Source organism: Carassius carassius, chromosome 17, assembly GCF_963082965.1.
Source record: "Carassius carassius chromosome 17, fCarCar2.1, whole genome shotgun sequence".
Taxonomy (NCBI): Eukaryota; Metazoa; Chordata; class Actinopteri; order Cypriniformes; family Cyprinidae; genus Carassius; species Carassius carassius.
The window spans coordinates 10,480,671-10,505,705 of NC_081771.1; the positions used below are offsets into that span (position 1 = coordinate 10,480,671).

General features: G+C 36.5%; 1 protein-coding gene across 1 annotated transcript in view; it reads right to left on the reverse strand.

The window, feature by feature from the left end:
- Positions 1–10,773: 10,773 nt before the first annotated feature.
- LOC132161071 (phospholipid-transporting ATPase VA-like) overlaps positions 10,774–25,035 on the reverse strand; it is a 52,547-nt gene continuing 38,285 nt past the window's right edge. Inside the window, exons 14-21 of the mRNA XM_059570864.1 lie at positions 23,537–23,888; positions 21,136–21,212; positions 18,849–18,974; positions 16,576–16,776; positions 15,994–16,074; positions 15,302–15,406; positions 12,363–12,550; positions 10,774–11,613 (exon numbers count right to left, since the gene is read on the reverse strand). Of these exons, the coding sequence (XP_059426847.1) occupies positions 10,887–11,613; positions 12,363–12,550; positions 15,302–15,406; positions 15,994–16,074; positions 16,576–16,776; positions 18,849–18,974; positions 21,136–21,212; positions 23,537–23,888 (1,857 nt within the window). The 3' untranslated portion in view covers positions 10,774–10,886. The remainder of the gene's footprint in view (positions 11,614–12,362; positions 12,551–15,301; positions 15,407–15,993; positions 16,075–16,575; positions 16,777–18,848; positions 18,975–21,135; positions 21,213–23,536; positions 23,889–25,035) is intronic.

A 25,035-nucleotide genomic window follows, 5' to 3' on the forward strand; every position in this document is an offset into this window, starting at 1 on the left:
AGTGTGCACATGATAGCTCATTCCTCAGTGCTTTCCTTCTCATCAACTTTAGAATCTGGTTAAATGGCACTGATGAAGAAGCGCTCATCAATCAGCCAGTCCCTGAGCCTCTCTGACTTAACAATTCATTTTAATCTTGGACGGAAGCCATCAAAGTCACTCTCTCAGAGGCCTAATGGGCAAACAACTTTGCCAAGATCAGCTCAAGACCTTTTTCAAAGGCAGAATAATATTGTTGATGTAATCATCTGAGTGAGGAGGAAAAGTGTAGATTCTTTATGTGTCCCTTGTCTGTGTTAATGTAAGGGAGAAGTAGTGAAAATTTTACTTAAGCTGTCCTCTAGGCAAGGAGAAATGAGGTGAAGCTAATGTGTTTAATTATATTTCAGAAAAAAAATTAACTCAAGATGTGCCATGGCCAGTTGAATCACTGGGGAATATATGAACAATTTACATAAAAAAAAATACAACTTATGAATGCTCAACCTCAAATTAAAGTCTTGTTTTGCTGCACATTGTTCCTTAATTTTAATAAACTTTTTATAAATTTTCATTTAGTAAAATCAAACGGCATTTAAATTTTTAAAAAAATTTTTTTTATTAAATTTGGTGGCAAAGCTCTCCATCATAGTTGGGCATTGGCACACTTTACTTCACAACTGCGATTTTGGACACATATTAATGAATAATTTAAAATTATTTACATGGTTTTATACACTGGCTATATACCTAAAAAGCATCTAGACCTTTTTTTTTTTTATTTTTTTTTTACTTATTTCAAAAAGCTAAACTTTCATATATTCAAGATTCATTACATGTAAAGTAAAAAATGTAAAACGTTTTTTGTTGTTGTTGTTTAAATTTTGATGACTTTTGAAAGTCTCAAAATATTAGAATATTTACATTTGGAAGACTGCTGACTAAGCACTAGTCCAGAAGACAATCACTGACACACGGAGTAGACTGAAGCTGGAGTCGCCATGGAAAAAGACTACCGAGTCACTTCTGAAACAGAAACGACTTCAGAACCATGTTGCTCAGTGGTCCAAAGTCCTCAACTCAGATAAAAGTACATTTTGCATTTAGTCTGGAGCAAGACTGGAGAGGCACAGAATCCGAAGCTTCCGAAGTTGATGATTTATGTTGCCTTTATGTCTGCTGGTGTTGGAGTATTGTGTTTTATCAAGTCCAATGTCAATGCAGCTGTATCTATAGATTTTGGAGCACTTTATGCTTTCATCTGCTGACAAGCTTTATGGAGATGCTGACTTCCTTTTCCAGCAGGACTTAGCACCTGCCCACAGTGCCAAAACCAATTCCAAGCTGAACATGATATGACTGTGCTTGATTGGCTATCCAACATGCCTGGCCTGAACCCCATGTGAAATCTATGGGATATTTTCAAGAGAAAGAGGAGAAACAGTAGATCCAACAATACAGACGAGCTCTCAGCAGTGCCACAGGCTGATCGCTTCATGCCAAACCTCACTGATGCTGGAGTTTGTGCTGAAGAAGCCCCGATCAAGTACTGAGTGCATAAATGAACATACTTTAAATAACATGAACTTTTCTGTTTTGCAAATCCTTTTTTTTTCTATTGATCTTAGAAAATATTCTAATGTTTTGAGATAGTGGATTTTTGACTTTCATGAGCAGTAAGCTCTAATCATAAAAAAAAGAAAAAAAAAATTAAATACATTTGAAATTGTTTAGTTTACATGTAATGCATCTAGAATATATGAAAGTTTGACTTTTTGAAATAAGTTACGAAAACATTTTGAGATGCACCTGCATATTTTTAGAGCTAGATAAACAATGAATGTCAACACAAAAAAACCCAAAGATTCACAGATATTGAGCTAGATACTTGAGCAAAAATACATTTGTGAATCTAGACTGTACCAGCACTGTTGATCATTTATATTCATCTGATGTATTACAGTCTGAATTTTGTTTATCATCTCGTGTAAGCACACTGAGTAGAACATACCTACTCATCATCGAGCTGATGTACGCAGTTCCCATGTGGCTTTGAGAGTGTCATTATTCCGACTGTATTGAACGGGAAATAGAGTCATATATTCACTGCACCATTTGGTTTAAGCCGCTGTCATTTGTATTTGTGGCTGAAAGGCTGTAGACCTTAAATCAAAGACAGAAATCATAAGATTTGAGTTATATATTACAGAAGCAGACACTGCTGAACCCTGATGTGAGCCGCAGCTCATACACATGCTCAAAGACAGATATCTTCATCAAAAAAGAAGCAGACTAACAGCATGGTATATTAAATCACATACAGATGAATTATTGCTGACCGCTGCTGTTATCTATGACCGCAGCTGAATTTATAGAGAACAAAATGAATAGATATACAGAGCATAGTTGAATGTAGTGTGCATGAAGAGTGAAGAGATGCCTTTGCATATTTCATCAAACTGCAGAACGCTGGTGTTTCTGCGATCACTCAGATGAACACTGGGAGTCTCTGTAATCTCACTGATGCATTATAATGCCAGAATTCCTTTACGCAGTGTCTACTTTTAATTTTTATGCTCCTTTAAAACAGACTTTGTATTTCTTTTCTTTTAACACAGAGAGAACAGAAAAAAAAAAATTTTTTTTAGGTATAATTACATTTAGCTTTATTTTATTTTTTTTTGCTCATATATTCTTATATAGTAACTATAATGCAGCTTTGAAATGTGAGTGCTGGTACTTGTGTTGCTTTTGTAAAAATAATAAAATAAAATAAAAATGAACAAAATTCCCCATATTTCTAAAATCAGGCATTAATAGTTTGTTACAACAATGTTTGGTTATTTTTATGAGCTATGTAATGTAATGCAAGTAAGCAAATGCAGGCATTAGTAAAACAACTCGTGGGGAGAAAAAAAGAAGAAGAAAAAAATAGAAGTTGCTAACCTGGAGTTAAACTGCCAGAAAAATATGATGGTCCATTGTATATGCTGTTAGTGCATGGTCTGTCCTTGAAAACATTGATTCAAACAGCATGTGAAGTGTGTGTTCAGCACAGTTTTACAAAATAATAAATATTTGATAAAACTGCATACAAGCAGCAGGGTCCAAGTAGAAAATGAAGAAAATTTGCAGTTTTGCCAGTTGTGGCAAAACAGATGCTGTGGATACAACAAAAGTCCAATAACATGCGATTTTTAGATTGAAAATAGTCTGTGCAGTTCCTTTACACAAACAATAGAGTCACTTATTATAGCGCCCCCATATGGCTAATTCGGACTAAAGTTGGCATACAAGTTTTGGGAGGAGAGCCTCCACACAAACCTTCACGATTATCCATAATTTAATTTACTGACTTTTGCAGCAATTTTTGTTGATTTATTGGATTGATTCAGATAAGTCTTTGCATTATAATCAGTACAGTCCTTGAGTAATTTGCAAAAATCTTAATTAGTTTCTCAATAAGCAGAACATAGTGTTAGCAATACCCAGGCCACAATTTCAGATTGTCAGTTCTTGATAAGAATGAACTGCAGTGAGGACTAAATCTTGTTGTTTAATCAAAGGGCAACTTACATATGTCTAACATGGCCCTGATCTTTGCATGGATAATGTTGTACAATTATGTCTGTTACTTAGTTATACAATAAGCTGATTTCACAGGCTTTGATGGATGACTACTGGAAAAACGCTGACGTACCTTGACTGATTTAAGGAGGTCTTTAGCGAGCCTGTTTGATTATATTGTGCAAGAACACACCATATGAGGAAATGCTGGGGAAACCCTTTTAAATATTACTTTCATGTATTATTTACTGAGAATATCCATCACCCATCACAAAACCTGATGCATCAACCTCGAGATGCAGGATCCACATTAAAGGGGTCATTTGATGCTTATGAGAGATGAGCTGAAGGCCACTGTCAAAGAAACCTGGGCTTCCATACCACCTCAGCAGTGCCACAAACTGATCACCTCCATGCCACGCATACCACCTGAGCAGTGCCACAAACTGATCACCTCCATGCCACACCAAATTGAGGCAGTAATTAAAGCAAAAGGAGCCCCTACTAACCCTAGTATTGAGTACATGTACAGTAAATGAACATACTTTCCAGATGCCAACAATTCACTAAAAATGTTTTTTAATTGGTTTTATGAAGTATTCTAATTTGTTGAGATGAGTGAATTAATCGGTGTTTTTTTTATGTGAGCCAAAATCATCACAATTAAAAGAAACAAAGGCTTAAACTACTTCAGTACACGAGTTTCACAATTTGTGTTGAATTACGGAAATTAATTCACTTTTCCATGGCATTCTAATTTATTGAGATGCACCTGTAATAAAAATATATAAAAGGTATTTAGCATGTAGTGCAATATGAATTAGTGTAAGCAACTGTATAAGTTAGAAATAAAATAAATAAATAAATTTACAGAGGAAAAATATACATCTAAGTAATATAATAGAGTAATTATCCATTTAGGAGACGCTTTTATCCAAAGCGACTTACAGTGCATTCAGACTAACAGTTTTTACCTTACATGTGTTCCCTGGGAATCGAACCCACAACCGTTTGCGCTGCTAGCACAATGCTCTACCACTTGTGCCACAGGAACATAATATGGCATAATCTACATGTGCTGGAAACATCCGATCAGAACAGGTTGAGTGTTTTCTCTTCTATGGTGACAGGCAGACACATACTGAGCAGAAAACACACAGCAGTTCTTGTGTTCTTCTAACAGATATGGCAGTTTCTTCTGGTTTGAAAGAGTTTTAAATGTCTGATGGATCTGTATTTTATCATAGAACACTGTCTGTATGTCCGTGTATTTGGAGCATTCTGTTGGGAAGTGCAGTTCTGTTCCCATCTGATTCAGATCACAGTGTGAACACAAGCTCTCCGCTCTCCTCTCTCTCTCTCTCTCGCTCTCTCTCTCACACACACACACACAAACATGATGCGCAAAATTCAGCATTTGAACATTCAATAGCAAATACTTAAACTATAACAAAACATACTTACAGCTGATTCAGAACCGCCTAATTGTCATTTAAGTCAGAGTGACCTCTTCTCCTAGGTTCACGAAACGGTCCATAAAATGCGTTTCTGTTCTGTTGTAAGTAATCTTAAAGATTCCTAAATGCACCTTCTTTCAGAAGGCCAAATAAAGTGCTTTTGTCAAGATCCACACAGCATCTCCCTGACATGGAACGAATCATTCTAGGGGGGCGTGGCAGAGTCTTAACTTCATCAAGAATATCTCTTTGGATTTGAGACTTTAGTCTTTGCAACTTTACAGATCTTCTTAATGCATAAACTTTTTTTAAATCACATGACCCCTTTATACACTAAAAAGCCAAATGTCCCTGCATGCATCTAATGAATATTCATGAGCCTACCCATCATTCTCCACCCCCAGGGGTGGGGTGCAGCAGGGGAGTGTTAATGAAGGTTGCTGAATGGGCTTAGAAAATATTAACAGCTCTTCTGATCATTAAGTGAATTTTGGAAATGTGCCACAGTTACAATTAGAGAGAGTGTGGTGAGGGACAAAGAGGCAATTAGGAGAGTGTCAGCGTGTGTCATGATATTAATAAGACCTTCCCTTCCACATACCGGAGGCAGGCTGTCACTCAGCGGGTGTCCTCTCTTGTTTGTCTAATTGCAATCTTATTTTAAACTTAAAACATACTCACTGCTATGTTTCAAGGCAATTCTTTGGGGACTCTCACAGCCTTGAGTTTCAATGTAGAAAACACAAACCATAGCGGCACACCTGCCTTCATGTTCCAAACCTGAAAGACCTTCGTTCATCTTCAGATCACAAATTCGGATTTCATCAAAAATAACTTAGAGCTTTCTGACCCTGTAGCAACAAAACTGACAAAATTAAGGTCTAGAAAGATAGTAAGAACATCGTTAAAATAGTCCACGGGACATCAGTGGTTCAACTGTATTTTTATGAAGCTACAAGAATACTTTTTGTGTGCAAAGAAAACAAAAATAACTTTATTCAACAATTGGATGTGTGTTAAGAATCCTATTAAGCATTATATAACGTTTGTTAATGATTTTTTAATGAAATTTATTCTAAAGTGTTACCTTGTTTGGTAAGTAATTATAAAAAAGTTTTCATGTACAGTAAGCTATTGCAAAATCAACCCCTTTAGGACAATAAAAGACACCTGTGCTTCACATCAGGTTCCTGATCTGTCTTTTAGGGTTAGACAGAGGTAAGATCTCTAGTGTGCTGTGCTAACCTCTGAAAAGCCACATAAGCAAGTAAAGGAAGACCATCTTTTTGTATGTAGGGAAGCTCTGTATGTCAGCATCAGCATCCAAATAAATACATATCTTGAGTCATAAGAGAAATGTTGGTTCAACAAAAATCAGAGAAAAAAAATCAGGTTGTTAAATAAAAAAAAAAAAAAAAAAAAAAAAAAAAAAATAAGCAAGCAAAATGGTATAAATGTTTGACATTTACACAGTCATTTGCTGTAACACTAAAAAACAACCGAACCATAAACAAATGACTTAGATGAAAAAACTAAAAACTAAAACAAAACAAAAAATATACATAAAAAATAAACCCAAATACACCAAACCAAACCATAAAATAAAATAACAATAATAATAAAAAAAAAACACAAAAACAAACAAACAAACAAACGACTTAGATGTAGGATGGCTAATTCTACAAATATCCAAAAAAATAGATAAAAATAGATATATGTTGTCTATCAAGCCATAATAAGCTGGGTTTACATCAAGTGTCATAACTCAGCCATTGTGTAACACTAGATAAAAGGCATTGAAAAAATGTATAAAAATAAAATTTTGTTACTTAAAATAAACAATTTTAATAAAGCAAATTCATTTGTTTAATCTAGTTACCAGAACAGCATTTCTCATTTAGTTTACTATGCATGGGATGCATTAAAATACATACATATACAACATATACAATACAATATATATATATGGTATAATTTGAAGGAATTTTCCCATAATAATAATATATATACAGGTGTTTTACCAGTATTTAGAATTTTACACTTCATTGCATTGTGTTTGAGTTAACAGAAATGTCCTAATGGATGAATGTTTTTTTTTTTTTCTGTTATTTTACGGATTTATTTTTACATTGAAAAAGGAAATGAAAAACATTAATCAAAAACTACAATAGTATTGCAATAATACTAAATAACACTGCGTTTTCCTCACACACAGGCTCCAAAACAGTACTTTTAAAGAGTTCACTAAGAAAACTGAATAAGAGATTGAGAGCCCAAGAAACATTGTCTTACCATTTATTTCAGTTTTATGACATAAAGAGTTATTCTTGGTCAGGAAACAAACAGAACGTTTGAACAATTGAACAAAACCCTCCAAAATGTGAAACAGGTGTTTTCACGAAGGGCTGGCAGGGTAGTGAGTCTACAGTGAGATCTTTGTGTGACTATAACAAACACCAATTACAGTACAATGAGCCAGAAACAGTCATGGCAGTGACCGTGATAAAAGTCATGCTAGGTATCAAAAAGTCCACCCAACACTTACATGTGAGCTGTGACAAACTCTGAAGGACGGAATTCCTGCTGGTGATCTGCCCTGAAGTTAAGGAAAGGCTCTGGAATGCAGCTGTGAATGGATTCGATTACAGCATGTGATGCTCGGCCGAGAACTTGACAGACCAAGCACTGGCACATTCCAATCGAAATCAACAAGCAAATATAAGTACGGAAAAAAATACAGCACGATCTCTTCAAAAGGATTTTGTTTTCTTAAACCTCATTTATTAATATAACTCCAAATACCTTTACATACACTGCACGTATATAAAATTCACTGTATGTATTGCCGTCTACATATGCGTTCTCCAGTGTTAAGGCACATAACATATATTACACATTGTATAAAACGGTTTTCTTGCGTATACTAAAGCACTTCGGCACATACAAACGTTGCCTTTATCAAACTACGAGAATAAAATAAATTCGGATGCTACATACATTACACTTCCAACGAGACGAGAATATTGCTCAAAGCGGCAAGCGCTGAACCTGAGCTGTGCAGAAGAAAAACTGAATGAACAAAGTACTTGTGTGCTTCATATTAGCTTCTTTAGGGCTTTACTGTAGTATCCAGACACATAGAGAGAGAATCAGTCAATTTTTCACCCCACTCACACCCAGCTTAATACTGCATCAGCCTCTAGATACACCTCAGTTTTTGTGTTTATGAATGACAGGAAACTACAATAGAGATGCTTTCTAATGTAACACCCCTGTTTTTTTTGGTCTGAGCACATTCTGTTCACACCATTCGTTGTGTAATGAGCACAATAGATCTCATAATCCTCCTGGAAGGCTGTTCATAAATCAGCGGTTTTGATAACAACTGCCCAAATGAGATCCTGAATGAACAGATTGGCGAGGCCTTGAGGTTATATGAGCACAGCATGACAAATCATCTCATAAAAACTATTTTAGCATCTCTCTAGGGGACTCTATAATACGCCACACCCCTGACATTTGCAGAATTGTGGAATATTCTCTTGCGGGAACAAACGGATAACCACCCATGTGCTCGTCAGAACCATTCATTACACATATTACAGCTTTAAAACAGAAGTCACAAAGTCAGTCTATTAATTCCCTTCGAACAGACTGATCAAAATGGAATGTTTCCTGATGCATGCTGGTGTTCCTGAGGGCGAGCGAGACACTAATGCATACAAAACATGATTCCTGTCATAAAAGAAAATAAAATGGGACTGGTTTGGGAATAGAAACTTGAGCAGAAAGGGCAAAAAGACACTTAAAGAGATGGCTCGGCCAAAAATGTTATTTCTGTTGACATTCCAAACCAATATGACTTACTTCTGTGGAAGACCAAAAAAAAATTTTTTTTGTCCATGCAATGAAACTCAATGAGGTCCAAATTGTATCGGAACCCATTGACTTTCATTGCATGAAAAAAAAAAAAGTAATTTTGTGTCAAACAGAAGAAATTAAAACAAATTTGGAATTGAAGTGTCAATAAACAATGAAAATAAAAAAGTCATTTCGTCTGAAATATCCCTTTAATAAAAAAAAAAAAAAAAAGAGTAGCCTGCCCTGAGCCAATTAAATTACTAATCAATAAAGTGATCAGCCTGAGCAAGCGGTTACAGTACAAATGCTCCAGCGGTCATGTGCTTCTTGTATCTTTGGTCAAGGATCATGTATAGAGTAAACATTAGAAAAATACAATCACAGCAAATAGCAGAAGACGCATATATATCTCAACAGATCAGCTCGTAAAAAGGCCTAAAACAAACAGCGTAAAGTGGCCTTTCTGTTCGCACATGTACTGAATCAAGCCACCTCCCAGGATCCTTAACTGTCAAATCAGCTTGATTCATCGGCCTCGATTTCCTAAAGCACTCTGCACTATGACTGAATGAATAGAACTACCGGTATATATAAAAAAGCAAAAGTGAAATCCTTTCCTGCAGGAATGAGTGTAGAAACAAAAGCAGCAGCAAAAAGTGAAGAAAAAGAGAAATACTTGAGCTGGAACTTGCCGTAATCACCATCTGTATATGTGTGAAAAGCTCGACTGCGCTAGAGGACAGTTTCATTTTACACGATAATACTTGACTCTAGTAATTCAGTAATGATGTTGGTGTGAGATACTGACATTTTAACGTCTCGTAGGTGTCTAAGAGCTCGTCTAAGTGTCATGCATAGTCTTTTGGACAGAATCAAGAAATTTAGAGTGCATCTCTTGCTCTTGACTAAAGTCTTCAGGGGACCGAACACCGCAAACACAACACTTCAAGGAATATTTAAGACATTCCTCTAATTCTTTACAAACAGGGTACATAAATCATGTACTAATACTTGAACTAAAGGGGAATGAACTTGTCACGAATTAATTAAGCGCTAGCATGAGATATGACTGGAATCAGAGGGAGTCATGTGAATAATGGCCACTTTAACTACATGCTTGATAGTTAATGCATTAGATTGGCTGTATGACAAAGAATTTGATGTAGCAAAAAAACCTTAATTAGATCTTAAATGTGATTATTCATTTTAATGATCCAATAATGTTCTTAACGAAACAGCAGATATGAATGTGAAGCAAATGTTATTCAGGCATTAAAATCATGCATATTTAAATGAAAGTCAGAGCAGGTTTTGCCAGGATAATAGAAATAATTTGATTTAGTTGAGTGTTGGGTATTACAACAAATATGTGCTAACATGATGTTAAAGCTGTGTTTAGTGACTCCTGCCTCACATTATTAGTTCTTGATTAGTTCATGCCTTTATTCGATCAGGACTTCTCATGCACACTTTTCGTAAAGAGTTACTAAATTTCCTGTAGCTAATGACATTGAAGGGTACCATTGATTCTTTCGTTCTGGGATGGGGAAATACGAGTGTAGTGCTATCAGCAGTGTCTAACGGTGGGACAGGAAGGTCTTTAAAGTGCACCCAGGTTAAACATCCAGGTATAAATAAACAGATAAAAGGAATGTCTGTGTACTGCTTCTGCTTTGAGATACAAACCTCCTCCACTTTTGAGATGTTTTTAAAAAACAAAAATAAAAAGTCAGTCATTAATCATAAGACTATCCAGTTTGCATATGCTGGCCTCTCTCTCTCTCTCTCTCGCTCTCTCTCTCTCTCGCTCTCAAAAAAAAAACCTTTATAAACTTTACACATCTAAATATACATATATATATATATATATATATGTATATGTATATGTATATATATATATATATATATATATATATATATATATATGTAGTACCAACCTAAATCTTCATAAAATAATATTGAATATATAATATTTCTTAAAGCTAACGTGCAAATTTGAATAAGCGTAACAGTTAGAAAGCATCATAGAAACGTTGTTTTGAGTGAATGTTCTTGTAGGCAGCTAGTTGACTGGTTGTGATCCGTATCCCCGGCTTGTTTCAGTAGAGACTTTTGGCTTGAATGGTCCTCGTCTTCCAGCTTTTGCCCCAAAAAAAAGGTGGGTGGCGTCATGAGCTGCATAGTCTCTGTTTGAGGAAGCAAGGGAGTGGAGGTGAGCAACCCGACCTGACAAAGGTCTGTCGGGCTCAGCGGGACCTCCAAGCCTGTGCTATCCAAAATAGTCCTGGAGGCTGGAGTGTCTTTGGTGTACGGCAGAGTGCCTGCGGTGGGACTCGAAGGTTCCTTCACGCAGTGCAAGTTCTTCGACAGAGGGCCGTCTGAGCCCTGTCTGCAGGACTGAACTTTTTCCTGCATTCTGATGTTGAGTGTCATATGATTGTCTGAATGTTTTGAGCTTAAAGGTGTGTCCCGCATGTCCATGCTCTTTGATGGGATGGGGCTGGATACGGCTTTCTCCTTCTGTTTGGTGCTACTCATGTGGGCTTGCTTTACCCTGGGCCTGTAGTCTTTCTGAAAGGGCCTGCAGAGAGGGAAAAATGGGGCGCGGGGGGGAAACAGTGATCCGAGGGAGCCCAGCTTCATCTGACTCAGGAAGATCCTGCGCATGTCCATTGGCAGTTTGTCCAGTTGTCTTCCGACCTGGACAGGGTTTGGGAATAGATTTCCCTGACAAGCTCTGTAAAAGTATCTGAGACATGAAAACAACAAAGAGTCAGCAAAAACTAAAACTCCCATGAGCACTGCAGTTACATGACCACTGGCAGCAGACACCAGCCCAACAATATGATTTGCATTTGTACATCTTAGAAGCACAAAAATAACATTGTTTTGATGACATACATATATACATAAATATATATATATTATATATATATATATATATATATTTTTTTTTTTGTCAGCCAAAGCCTTTTGACAAACTATTTACTTGAAGTATTTCCTAAGATTTTAATATTTTAATAACTTCACAATTTTAATATTTAATTAAAATTTTTAACAAATGTAAAATGTATTTTAAAATATTTTATATCTACTTTAATTTTATTTTTTATTATTTAATAAATTATCAGCTTATTAATGATTAACTACAATATAATATAATATATAAATTTGAATTTGATTTCAAAATCTAAATTAAATTACTAAACTAAATTCATAGGAAATAGTTTTCTGCACTTTTTTTTAAAACTGTGGTTATCTTAATAATATAGTAATTTGCTAAATTACATATATTACAAAATTATTAAATGACAAAATTCTAAAGCACTTTGAACTAAACTGCAAAACATTACTGCACCAAATTCAACTTACAGAAATATATTGGCATAAATATTCCTCATTTGAATGACAATATATAAATCGGTGTGCAAAAAATGTTTGGTACAATTAACTTAATTTGAATATTTCCAACAGGGTTTAATAAATGTTTACAGTTACCTGGGAAGAAGTGCGGCAATAGGTGTGACAACACACAGCAGGTAGAATATAGGTTCTCCCAGCAGCCTCTGCATGGTCCAATAAGTGTTGGAGGGAGAGAAACAGGTTGGGCAGGAAGCATTGTAGCACAGTGCCACAATAAAGAAGAGAGCTATACTGAAGCCAATCGAGACCCAGTTCATCCACGTCTGTGAAACAATTAAAGACAAACAAGGCAGGCTTAACAAAGAGTTGCTAAATTGCCTGAAGAAGATATTTTATTAGTGAGAACAAAGAAACCTAGGAACACTGGATCAAACATGTTTCTAGTCATTTCCGTTACATAATTCAAGCTCCAAGTTTATGATTTTCTCCTTTACGAAAGCAAAGCTGTAACAAAAGTAATGCTTGTTGTTTCAATCCTGCTTTTCTCAGTCAGTCACATTTTGGAACTGAAATAGGCTGCACATGGAAATGCACTTTTACTTCGAATGCGCACAGGGCGATGGCCTTCCACATGTACTTTGGCCTCAATGTTGCCCTCACCTCAAATAACCTAATAGGCATTCACTCACTCTCTCCAGTACATGTGTTCATTTTCCCAGGCAGCATGTGGAACGATGAAGCTGCCAGCCCAGCTATTGGAAACGTTTACTCTGTACTTGAGCCATTTACTTTGAAGAACGGCCTCTTTCACACCAGAAGCCATCATCATGTCCAGAAAGACAGTGAGGCTGCAGAGGACATTTTTCACGCAACGAAACTTGTCGACTGAAAATTTACATCCCCAGTGTAATGGAAAAAGCTGTAATACAATTCACGCTCGTAAATCTAAAACAGAGACCCAAGAAAAGAGTAAATGCAGTTCACAATACGCCACAGGACATGTGTAGGAAAATTCATCTATGAGCTTTGGCCACCCTGTGGGTGACGGCCATGTGTACACCACCATGGTGAGTGAGAGAGACGAGCACAGTGGGCTGGACTGAGGCTGCCTGCATGGGCTGTCAGGCTGATGTATGGCTCCTGATGGTGCAGTATCTCCCGGTTCAAACCAATCATGGAGGCTCCCTGCATAAATGTCTCAGGTTGTGTCAGCATCATCCTGGTCTTACTCACCATAGAGTACAGCCTCATTTTGTACCCTGAGAAAGAAAGGAAAAGCTTGCTTTCTCTATCCCCTTGTAGATGTGTGTGAGAAGGGTTTTTGATTTCAGCATCTCTAAAGCACTTAATTTCCAAATCCTAACCATTGTCAGATGAATTGTAAGCAAGTAGTATATATACTCCCTATATACAACACCCTAACAGATTGTTTTAGAGGAAGTTTAAGCAACACTGACATATGAAGAAAATGGGTTAGCTACAAAGGTTTTAAAGAAAACAATAAAATACCATAGCAGTACAAAGTCAGTATCAGGACTGCTGCAGTTAAAAAAAATAAAAATAATAATAAATATAGCTGCAAGAAGCAATTGTGGGGCCAAGCACTCCAGAGGCAAACTGAGGAGCTAAGCATGGAATGGAGCATCAGATTAAATGCAACTAGTAATAACAGCAATTTTAGGATGATTGTAATTGAAATGGCTGAAAAATCAAATACAACCACTAGTAATATGATTAAATGGCTTATGATTTTTGACCAACAGATGACGCTGTAATCAAATCATTTTTGTGTGTTCTGTGTGAGGTGACAATGGCACAAACAAAGTTTATTCTCATTATGTCAAAGCTTTGAAGAGATATATCCTCAGAGTTATTTTGGCACCATTTCTAAAATTTGTAGCAAAGCTGTACGAAAACAGTTTCGTCTATTGACACGAAATCCCTAACATTTTGTCAGCACAGTCGGAAGATGATTTGACTCGATTTTGGTGAAGATCGGAACTAGGCTTGAGGAGTTCGAAAAAGTAGGATGTTTGGATTTGCCAAGGAAAAATTGGTATGTCAGTTGTCGGCATAAGCCAGCAATATTTTAAGACCACTGCAATAGGCTAATGCAATCAAAAGTTATTAGCATTTTTGTAAATTTCATAATTAATAATAAATCTAGGAATGTGACGGTTGCTGTCACAACCGCGTCACTGCTGTGGTCGGTTGTCACCACGGTTGTCTACTGCCACCGGCGGTAGTGCATGTGATGTCACGGACTCTATAATAAGCATAATACAACGTTTTGTATACAAGTGTAATAACAGTAATAGTTGCAAATTGTTTTATTCAGACTATGACCACAAGGTGGCGCTGCACCCAAACTTTTTGAGTGCCATCAGGGCATGGTGCCGAAGATGCATACCGATTTTCGTTATATAGTCTAAGCGTTATTGCATTTTTTGACAAATTTAAAATGGCCGATGCCCAAAATGGCTGACATGTAAACATTTGGTATGGTTCGACTCTGCATGAGGCACTGAATCTAAAGAGACCGGTTTTGTAATTTAAAGCTAAAGCATTCCATATCTCCTGGCCACTAGGGGGCACTGTGCAGAAACACTGCAGGTCGTTCCAAGTCATGTTAATTATAACACACAGGAAGTATGGTCTCAATATGCCAAACTGTTGTGGAGGTATGGCCTCACATCCATTTTTACATGCTTTTCATAGAATTCCTTTGTGTGTTATTCGAGAAGGGTGGGGAGAATCAACTTGAATTTGACAAATTTTTGCCAGCATGGTCTGAAGATGATCTGAGAAAATTTTGATGAGAATCAGACAAACAGTCTAGGACAAGTTTGAAAAAGAAGGTTTTACAAACAATTAAAATTTGCAAAAAAATCTGACTCTGATTCAGAGGAAAACACAGAACCAGAGACCCTCACGAATCATAAAAAGCACACAACCTTCTTGACACTGCAAAAGCAGTACAGAAGAACCATGAAGATTGAGTTTTAGGAGTGAGTTTGACTGAATTTTAGCCACTACATCCTATTACATTTAGCATATTTTAAAACAAGACTCACCCAGGTTTTGGTTTCTATGCCTAATTGCAGCAAAATGGTGAAGAGTGCCAAGGTGGTGATGGGAGTGCCCCATGTAAACAAATCCACATCAGAGTCAACGTAAGCCTGCAAATATATGACATGCAGACAACACTGTTGATCACTTACAGACCCTTTTTTTTTTAAATTTTACTTTACATGCACAGCACACTGCAAAAGGTTTACTTTAAAGCATTAATTATAAACTAAAAATCTGCCAGTGCAATAGACAAAATACACTAATATTGAAGACACAATCTATGCAAATCAGTCTTAATGCTACAAAGTCTTTCTTGAAGTTAGTTTCTTTTTATTTTCTAGTTTCATTTCTGCAGTGCATTTAAACTTTAAATACTGCACTAAAAAGGTTCCATCAACATCAGATGGCCTCCATCTTAAGGATGACATACTTGAACAGCTAACGCATTCTCATCCCAAGACGTCATATCCTGACCCTTTTATGGGTTAGGGTTAGGGTTAGACCGCTAGGAGGCGCCTTCTGGCCCATATTTATTTGCGTCTAATATTGACGATAGAGGGTGCCATGTGCGTAGAATGTTGACAAAATGTCAAAAGGGTCAGTATATGACGCCTTGGGATGAGAAGGTCTGGAACAGCCATGGATTTTGCATGGAAATTTCAGCAAATACTCAAAACATTCTAATCACACTTACAAAGTAAGGGATGAAGAAACAGATGAGGCTTTGGTAGAAGGCATCAATCATGTTCATCCAGAACATGTAGGGTTTATATTCCTTTAAAAGAAATTCAAACAATCAGATCCAGGCACAAACCATTCCACGATTCCAGACGACCATGTTTTGTTATAATGTCATTGGTGTTCCACTAATGGAGTCACAGAACGCAAATAAATGGTAAGTGAATAAATCAAGTAAGAGTAAGACCTCTGCAGAGGTATATGGTAAAAAAAAAAAAGTCCCAGGTTACAAAATTTCAGCACTCTCAAGACGATTAGTGGTTTTTATAAAATGTTTGTTCTTGGTCGTGCGGTTTTCTTCCTCATGAAACTCAGCACAGAATAAAATACCCATTTTAAAACGGGTCAGCAAAAAACAATGAAAGCAATAACTATGGCAAGCCCTGCATGGGTAATATACTTCATATGGCAAAATCCTGGTCATGGGTTTTTATTTACCATTTACATTACACTTTCCATAGTCTTTTCGTTCCTAATTATAATTCAATTTACACAGTTCACGGATGGTGTGAATATGTTCAGTCCAATCAGCATGTACCTCTGAGTTTTGTCCATTCATGTAGAGCTGCGGCAACTCCTGCAGGGTTTCTGCTGACACATCTTTGTCCAGGGTGCCGGTGACGAGCTGAGGGAATGCGGAGAACATCAGGTTGAAGAAGATCAGGTACCACTGATCAACCATGGCTGACCCAGAGAACCCACAGTAGAACTGATACCAGAAGATGAGGGCAACGAACATCTAGGGTGAGAGAGAAACACAAAAAGACAATAGAGGAGAAAAAAAGGTGAGAGAAAGACAAAAAAATAAAAAAATTCTACAATGAGGTCTGCAGCTGTTGCCTCATTACAAGTCATGCATCTTCATTATGTCCAAGACATTTCTAGGACCTCCCCAAGAATAGATCTTCATTAATCAAAAAGTATATGAAGAACAGACAACGTTTAAGAGCTTCTAGCTATGAACTATTCACATCATGAAACTTCAACCTGTTAAACTGGATACATTATTACACAGAATGAAGATTGAGCAGAATTTATATTTATATATATATATATATATAAATAATGGCTGAAGTATCTGTAGGTTTAAAGCATTAACACTTTATAGCAACATAAGTTGTTTTAAAAAACATAAGACCAATTCATTAACAAACCAAATATACAAACTCCTATCTAATTATTAAACGGTGGCTGTTCATGGGTTTTTATTTACCATTTTATTACACTTTCAATAGCCTTTTCAGTCACAATTATAATTAAATTTATGCTGTTCACGGATGGTGTAAATGTTTAATTTTGTAATTTAATGTTTAATGGTTAAACAGTTTAAAAGTCTAACAATTAAACTTGAAACAATTTTAACACATCAGAATGTTCATTTGAAGATTTAAGATATTCAGAAAAGTGAATTTAACTTGTAGCACTCATTTTCTTTTTTAAATGATCAAATATTTCCAAATCAAAATCAATGTTTAAAGGGAATGAAAATTTTGTCATTAATCACTTACCCCCATGTCGTTCCAAATACATAAAAGCTTTGTTCATCTTCGGAACACAATGTACGACGACGACTTTCATACATTTTATGGACTTTGACACTGTTATTTACTTGGCAGTCTATGGGACAGTCTCAAGCCTCCAGGTTTTTCATCCAAAATATCTTAAAGGGGTCATATGATGCGATTTCAAGTTTTCCGTTCTCTTTGGAGTGTCACAAGCTGTTCGTAAATAGATAAAAGTTGCAAAGACTAAAGTCTCAAACCCAAAGAGATATTCTTTATTAAAGTCAAGACACGTCTATGCCCTCCAAAAACGGCTCATTCAAAAATGCCCCTATGTGTCTACGTCACGATGTGGGGAGATTTGCATAACAACCGCCCAAATGTTCACACAAAGAAAGAAGGCGTAACTTTTGTTTCATTGTGAAAGCAAAAATACTTTGTTTGGTTTTCCAAAAGAGGACACAACTAGAAATTAGTGGTTATGTTTTATTTACAATACTGTTCCAGAACAGTTCAAACCAAATATTCAGATGTGTGCAGCACATTTTATGGTGGATGAGGACTGTTTCCTGATCCTGGGAGAGAAGACTACAATGCCGGCTGTTCTAACTTACAGTCTGTAAGTAGGTTTACATAGTTAAAGGATTTGCCACTGATGATTCAAATGCGAGTTTTAAGCAGTGTAGTGCTTGTTGTTTTTCGTTTCTCTAATCATAAATGCAGACATGGTTATATGTTTACGTGGCGTGATGCAACGCAACGCGTAAAAAGACAGTACAAGTCATTATAATCCATAATTATGTCTCCACTGGATGCAACAAATGGCTCATTTTTAATGGGTTTTATTGTTTTTGTCTCATCGCTCCAGTGTTCTGAGCTGGACACGCATTAAAGTATGGCAAGGGGTGTAACATTTCCATCACACACTTGAGGTATTTGGCCAATCACAACGCACTGGATAGCTGGCCAATCAGAACACACCTCGCTTTTCAAACCGGGAAAAAAACGTGTGTTTCAGAAAGGAATTGAGGAGAAAATCATTTATAGTATGTGGAAAATAATGTGTTTTTTTACCTTAAACCACAAACACAATTCCACCAAATACACAAAATAATGTTCTTTTTAGCAACAACATATGACCCCTTTAAATTGTCTTCCGAAGATGAACTAAGCTTTTATGGGTTTGGAATGACATGGGGGTAAGTGATTAATGACAACATTTTCATTTTGGGGTGGAGCAACCCCCGGTGGAGTAACCAGTATAATAATGCTAACTATAATCAGAAATTAGCAATCTTCAGGGTCTCACAGCATTTTTGTAGAAGAAGTAAAGGATCATGTTGGCGAGACGAGAGTAACACCAATGGCCGTGGACCAAGAGCAGCTTCTGCAGGTATCGAAACCTTGGCAGGGCAAAGTCACTGGCCATTACTGCCTATGAAAACAATGTGAAAAGAACAGTGAAGACAGTAAGTGTTAATTGAAGTATTGTGGAATTAAAAGTATTTTCACAAAGCAATGGACCATACTAGTGAATGAATAGGCAAAGCTTTAAGGATACAAAAATTGGTTTATTTTATGATTGAGCAAAAGTATATATATTAAATAATCAAAAAGGTAAAAAAATGCACATGTTGGCCCATTGCGTTAAAGCATTCAACCACATTCAAATGACATCTGCCTTGAGGCCCAAGATCTATCAAGTGAGACACACAAACATGGTGGCATGGTATCCACATACATTCTTAAGACAAAAGATTAACATCAGCCTGGTGACAAAACACTCGTGAGGACATTTTTGCATAAAAGAATTATGAAAAGCCTTTCTGACTGGAATCTGTTGAAAATGATACCCCTTCCATCACCCATCTATTCTTTATCATATGTTTTTGACAGCTGCAAGCGTCAGGCAGTTAACATGTCATCTATCAGCATGACAGATAACACCTCGTTTCCTCTAATGGCATTTGGGATTTTAATCAGTTACAATTGGCCTGACAGCAGCATCAGCTATGTTCTCCATACTCGTTGTCATTCTCTTCACATAATAAAAGCATAAAAAACAAAACAGGTGAGATCAATTGTTACTCTATGTTTGGTACATTATGGTCTATGGGACAGAGTCATAAACAGATTCTCATCAGGGTTGTTAATACTGAGCGCTGAACTCAACGAGATCTCCGATAAGAGGGGCACTTTGGCACACAGCAAAGTGTGGTGCCTCATTACGTCCAGATCTTTCGCTGAATTAATTAATCTGCGTGACGCATGGGACAGAGCGTCAAACAGATGATCTCATGGTGCTTCCTGTCGCTCTTCTCACCTTAACAGAATGTATACTATGTAGGCCTGCCACTAAGAACAGAGCTGGGGGCGGGGGGAGGTAGGCCATTTGTAGGCAAAGTGGAGATTTTCTGAGAAACCAGAACGAGATAGGCTGTACCCAGGGACAAACAAGAGGAGGGGGGCGCTTTATAAATGATCTGCTAAAGGAACCATATGCTACATATCGCCCAAACAAAGCAAAACTGCTGCCACTAAACACAGTGCATTTAGGTTAACTGTCCTTAAGAAAAGGCATGGGTCAATATATCAAGGGAAGAGTCAGTTTTTCAAATAGTTCTGCTTTAGGACCCAGATTTCAAATCATGTGGCAATTTAATAAAGTACCAAAATTCTTTATTGTAAAAACAAAACAAAAAAATTCCTGAAATCAAGCAATTATTTTTAACACAGCATTTCAAAATTCATCAACAAGTTATAACTGAATGCAATTTATACTGAATACATGTACACTACCATTCAAAAATTAATGTAAAATAAGACTTTTATTTAAAAACGATGCATTAAACTCATCTGAGTCATCAAGTGATAATAAAGACAAAAGTATAATTCTTCTGTTCTTTTGAACATTCAATTGATCAAAAAATACAGAAAAAAGTATAAATTTCCATAAAAATAGTTAGCAGTCAATAATAGCTAACTGTCTTCGACATTGATTATAAATGTTTCTTAAGCAAGAATAAATACAATTTTAAAATATATTAAAACAGAAAACTATTATTTTAAATTGAAAAAATATTGAGTTTTTTAAACTGCATTTTTGGTAAAATAAATTAAGACTTAATGAGCAAAAGACTATTAAAAATATATTATACAAGGACTACAGCATTTGTCAGATGTGTCGAACACATAAAATCATATTGTGATAGTTGTTATTTAGCAAAGTACTTAACATACTTAAAAAAAAAAAAACAGGTTATAAATTGTGTTCAAATTGTGTAATTTATGCTGTAAAACACATAATTTATGCTGTATAATTGGGTCGTGAACCACTGGTGTAAGGTACTATTTCTTAACTTTCTGAGTACAGGCTTTCTCTGTATCTTGGCCAAAACATCTTCATAAAACATGAATTATGTATATCCAGAACCATGGTGCATTAACCCTGCAGTCCTGCTTTGCAATGTTCATTCCTCTTGTGCTTTACACTTAAGGCATAGTTTAAAGTGTTTCCACAATGTATGGCTCCACCATCCCCTTTCGCACACATTTATCAGCATTACTTCCCCTTGATCTGTTCAGTTTCTCCTTACCTGCATGCCCTCCTGTCCAGAGATCCCCACCCCTACATCAGCCACCTGGATCATACTAACATCATTAGCTCCGTCACCTAGGATGAATGAGAAAAACAGACACAAAATGAGGGTGAGAAAGAGGGGTGAGTGAGTTATCAATTCCGTTTCACTTTGCACAATGTCAGCCTGTATTAATGCAAACATTGCATCAGCAGCAAAGTGCTCTGCTGACAAAAATAAACAACATAAATTATCCACAAAAGAGCCAAGAAACAAGCTGCAGTTTCTGAAATTAACTGGAATGACAGTGCATTAGCAGGGTGACATGACTTTACATCAATGTCACCTTTTACAAATCTGAAAATTTTTTACTATAAAGTCAAATCACAAAGAATCCCAAAGAATGGCAGTCATGTTAAATTTTGCATTCCATTCATCAGTTCAAGTTTAAGTCTGAGGATACAAACTGGTACAAGAATGTTCAACTAGCAAAGGATCTAAACGCTTCAAATTAACTTCTTGACTGAAAATCAAATATGTTGGCTTTGTTTCATCCTGTTCTATATAACTGAAGTTTTAAACTTCAATTAAGCCCTATTTAAACTAAACGAGGCACACTGTTAAACTATTAAACTGAAACCTCAAACAGAAAAGAGCATAAACACAAAAATGTTGGCTTTAAGACCTATTTGAAAGTAAAAAAAAAAAAAAACTTCAAAAGCCTTCACTTTAAATGTTTATACAGCAGTAAGCAGACTAATAGTTCGTTAGAGTGAGATAAAAGGTTGTTTGTGTTTGATTGCTGGAGTGTGAAATCATTAACATTAAGAAACAGACTCTTATTAATATTATTAACTCTTATTAATAGATTAATAACTCTTGAAGATTGTCTCCTGCATGAAAAGCCTCAGTCCAAACAGTTAGAAGTAGTGAGCACATCAAGTCAGAACAGAGACATGATATTCAGAATATCTGATCACAAGAAATCTTAGTCGAGTTAGACATTTAAAAACACCCAGAGCTAAAACAGACTAAACAACTACAGCAAATTTGGTGGATATTATAAAAAAAGGCTCCTGGAGGAGTTAGAGTGAAATAAAATAAATTGAGATAAATAAAATAAAAAAAATACAAATAAAGCACAAAAAATTTAGTATTTTATTTTAAATCATTAAAACCTGACTGCCCTGCATATAAACATGAGAATTAAAGGTGTGGCCAATTACATCATTATGACAAAACAATTACATGATTATGAACTATAAATTGACAACATTGTGTCTGGTGAGAGGCAGAGTGTACTTTAGATAACATAATATGTGTTCAGAGATGTTTATCTTGGACCTAAAATCATCATCTGTTGCCTGAGGCATAAGGTGGAGTGCTGACTTGACCCCAAGCTATCATCAAAGCTGATTTTCAATCGAAAACTTTCAAGCTAAAAAGCTAGTAGGCTTTGAAGTATATAGAAAAGTAATAGCCCGCTGAGACCGTCAGTCGCCTTTGTCCAAACTGAAACAAACAAACATGGCAGCCAAATTCAACAAGACCACCTTTATTTGAAGTACACCAACAAAGCAAATATGCTCAGCATGAGAACCGGTAACATCTGCTGCAAACGTGTCTGTACACCATAAATGTCTGTTCATTAGAGTCATGCGGTGAAGGCGGCAAGGCTCTGATTCATTCTGTAATGAAGTCTGTCAATTTCGAGGCAAAGGAGTTTATTTACAGCACCACTGAGGGTCGTTTGAGCACTACCTTTCTCATTGCCATCCAAAATGACAGTGTTAATGTTTAATAAAAACCTGCTCCTGTCTTTCCATGAGACATAAATGAATTACAAAATCTTTATCAAGGCGGGGGGATTGACCTGAGGTAACCTGCTCTTTATGCAGGCAGGTGGCTCAGTCTTGATGCACCTTGCTGAATCTCTCTCTCTCTCTCTCTCTCTCTCCCTAAAACCATCTGGATAATTAACTAGAGTGCTGCATATGCTTGTAAATGTGGCATTCTACGCTGGGGAAAGGACAGACAGGTGCTATCCAGTCACCACTGAAATGTTTACTTGTCAAAACAAGGGAGACCATTCATCTCCAAATACAACTCGCCAATCAAAAAGTAAAAGAAACAAAAAAAGAAGAATATCTATGCTACCCATTTGACCCATTTTGGGCATCTTATAAAGAAACAGCCAGTTATTGTTTAAATGGACCGTTCAAGCAAAAATGAGAATTCAGTCATCCTTCACTTCAAACCCATTTGAGGACATGTTTTGTACTGGTCAAAATTTTCCATGCAATTACAGTGAATGGAGTTGGAAGATTGCAAATTCAGCTAAACGAAACACTGTTAAAAACTCACTTGAGATTAAGCGAAACACTAGATTAAAAAACGACCAAACACATCCACCACTTACCTATTGCCAGCGTCATGACCTTGAGCTTGTTACGCACTAACTTGACCACCATGCTCTTCTGCAGGGGTGTCGAGCGACAGCATAGAACGGACCTGCAACTTCGAGCCACTGCCAGGAAGTCATCCTCCAAACTCTTGTCCAGTGCGTAGGCCAAGGTTCGACCGTCGATCACCAGCCCTAGCCGGTGCACCAGGAAGGGGCTGGAGTGGCCAGAGGAGCCCGGGGAACACACCGGAGAAGAGAAGTGGATGCCAGCATAGTCTCTAGCTGCTTGAGGATCTGTTCGAGGGTCGCAAAGGAACTTCTTCTGGATGTATTGCAGACTGTTCTTGAGCAAAACAGCACAGGCCTCCTAGTTCACATTAAAAAAAAAACATTAAAAATCAGGAAGGTCATAAAAGGACATAAAGATCTCATGAGAGTTAAACAACATCTGGCAAACAGAGAAATGACCCCCACCCCCATAAAAAAAAGAAAAGAAAAGATGACTTTGCTCGGAAATGCAACAAAACAGATAACAATAATGGTGTAAATTATATAACATATTTGCTGTACCAAATCCCTTTTATTGAAGGGATACTCCACCCAAAAAATCTAAATGTTGTCATTGTTCAGTCACCCTCATGTGATTCAAAACCTCTATGACTTTGTTCAGCGAAACAAAAATCACTGAGACTGATATTCTCAAAATGTCTTCAAAAGTAATCCAAACAGCTTGGTTCCCAACATTTTTCGAAATATCTTCTTTTGTTCCACAGAAGAAAGGAAGTCATACAGCTTTGTAATGATGCGAGGGCGAGAGTATGATGATGAACATTTTTATTTTTGGGTGCACTATCCTTTTAAAGCAAAGAAAAAGTTCTGACTAATACAGCAAGTCGGTGATTAAGACATTCCAGTATGACAGCTCTTTGCCTGTGTGTTTTTTCAAAACAAAACTCACGTGGATGCATCACGTGTTCTCCAAGGAGACAAAATCATGAAACACCATGAGAGCTCATTCAAGACAGTTCAGCTGTTCTGTGAGGGAAACACCTACAGTCTAATAGAGGACATGCAGGGGAATACGCAAATAGTTTGATATATGGGTGTTTTTTTAACCATAGACACTTTTGGTCCTTTACGTCTAAATAAATTACCTTACAAAATATTTTCATTTGTGGTGGCCAGATATGGATTTTTGATAGCTGATATCTTAGAGAGCAGGTTAGCTGATAAAAAGCCAATATATGCAATATCAGTATTAAAAAGTCTATTTAAAGTAATGATTAAAGATCTGTGCATGGGCAAATTATTTATAATAAACACTGCAATATCCTATAAATAAAAAAAAATTGTCACGACTGATTTTAAATTAAAGATAACATGCTGTCGTTGCTGATAGCCTCGTAGGCAGCGCGTCGTCTCATGTTCGAGTCCCGGTTAATGGGTTCAAGAAGCATGCTACAATTTAAGTAATATTAATATTTACTTAATTAGAACTTGAAAATTAATCAACA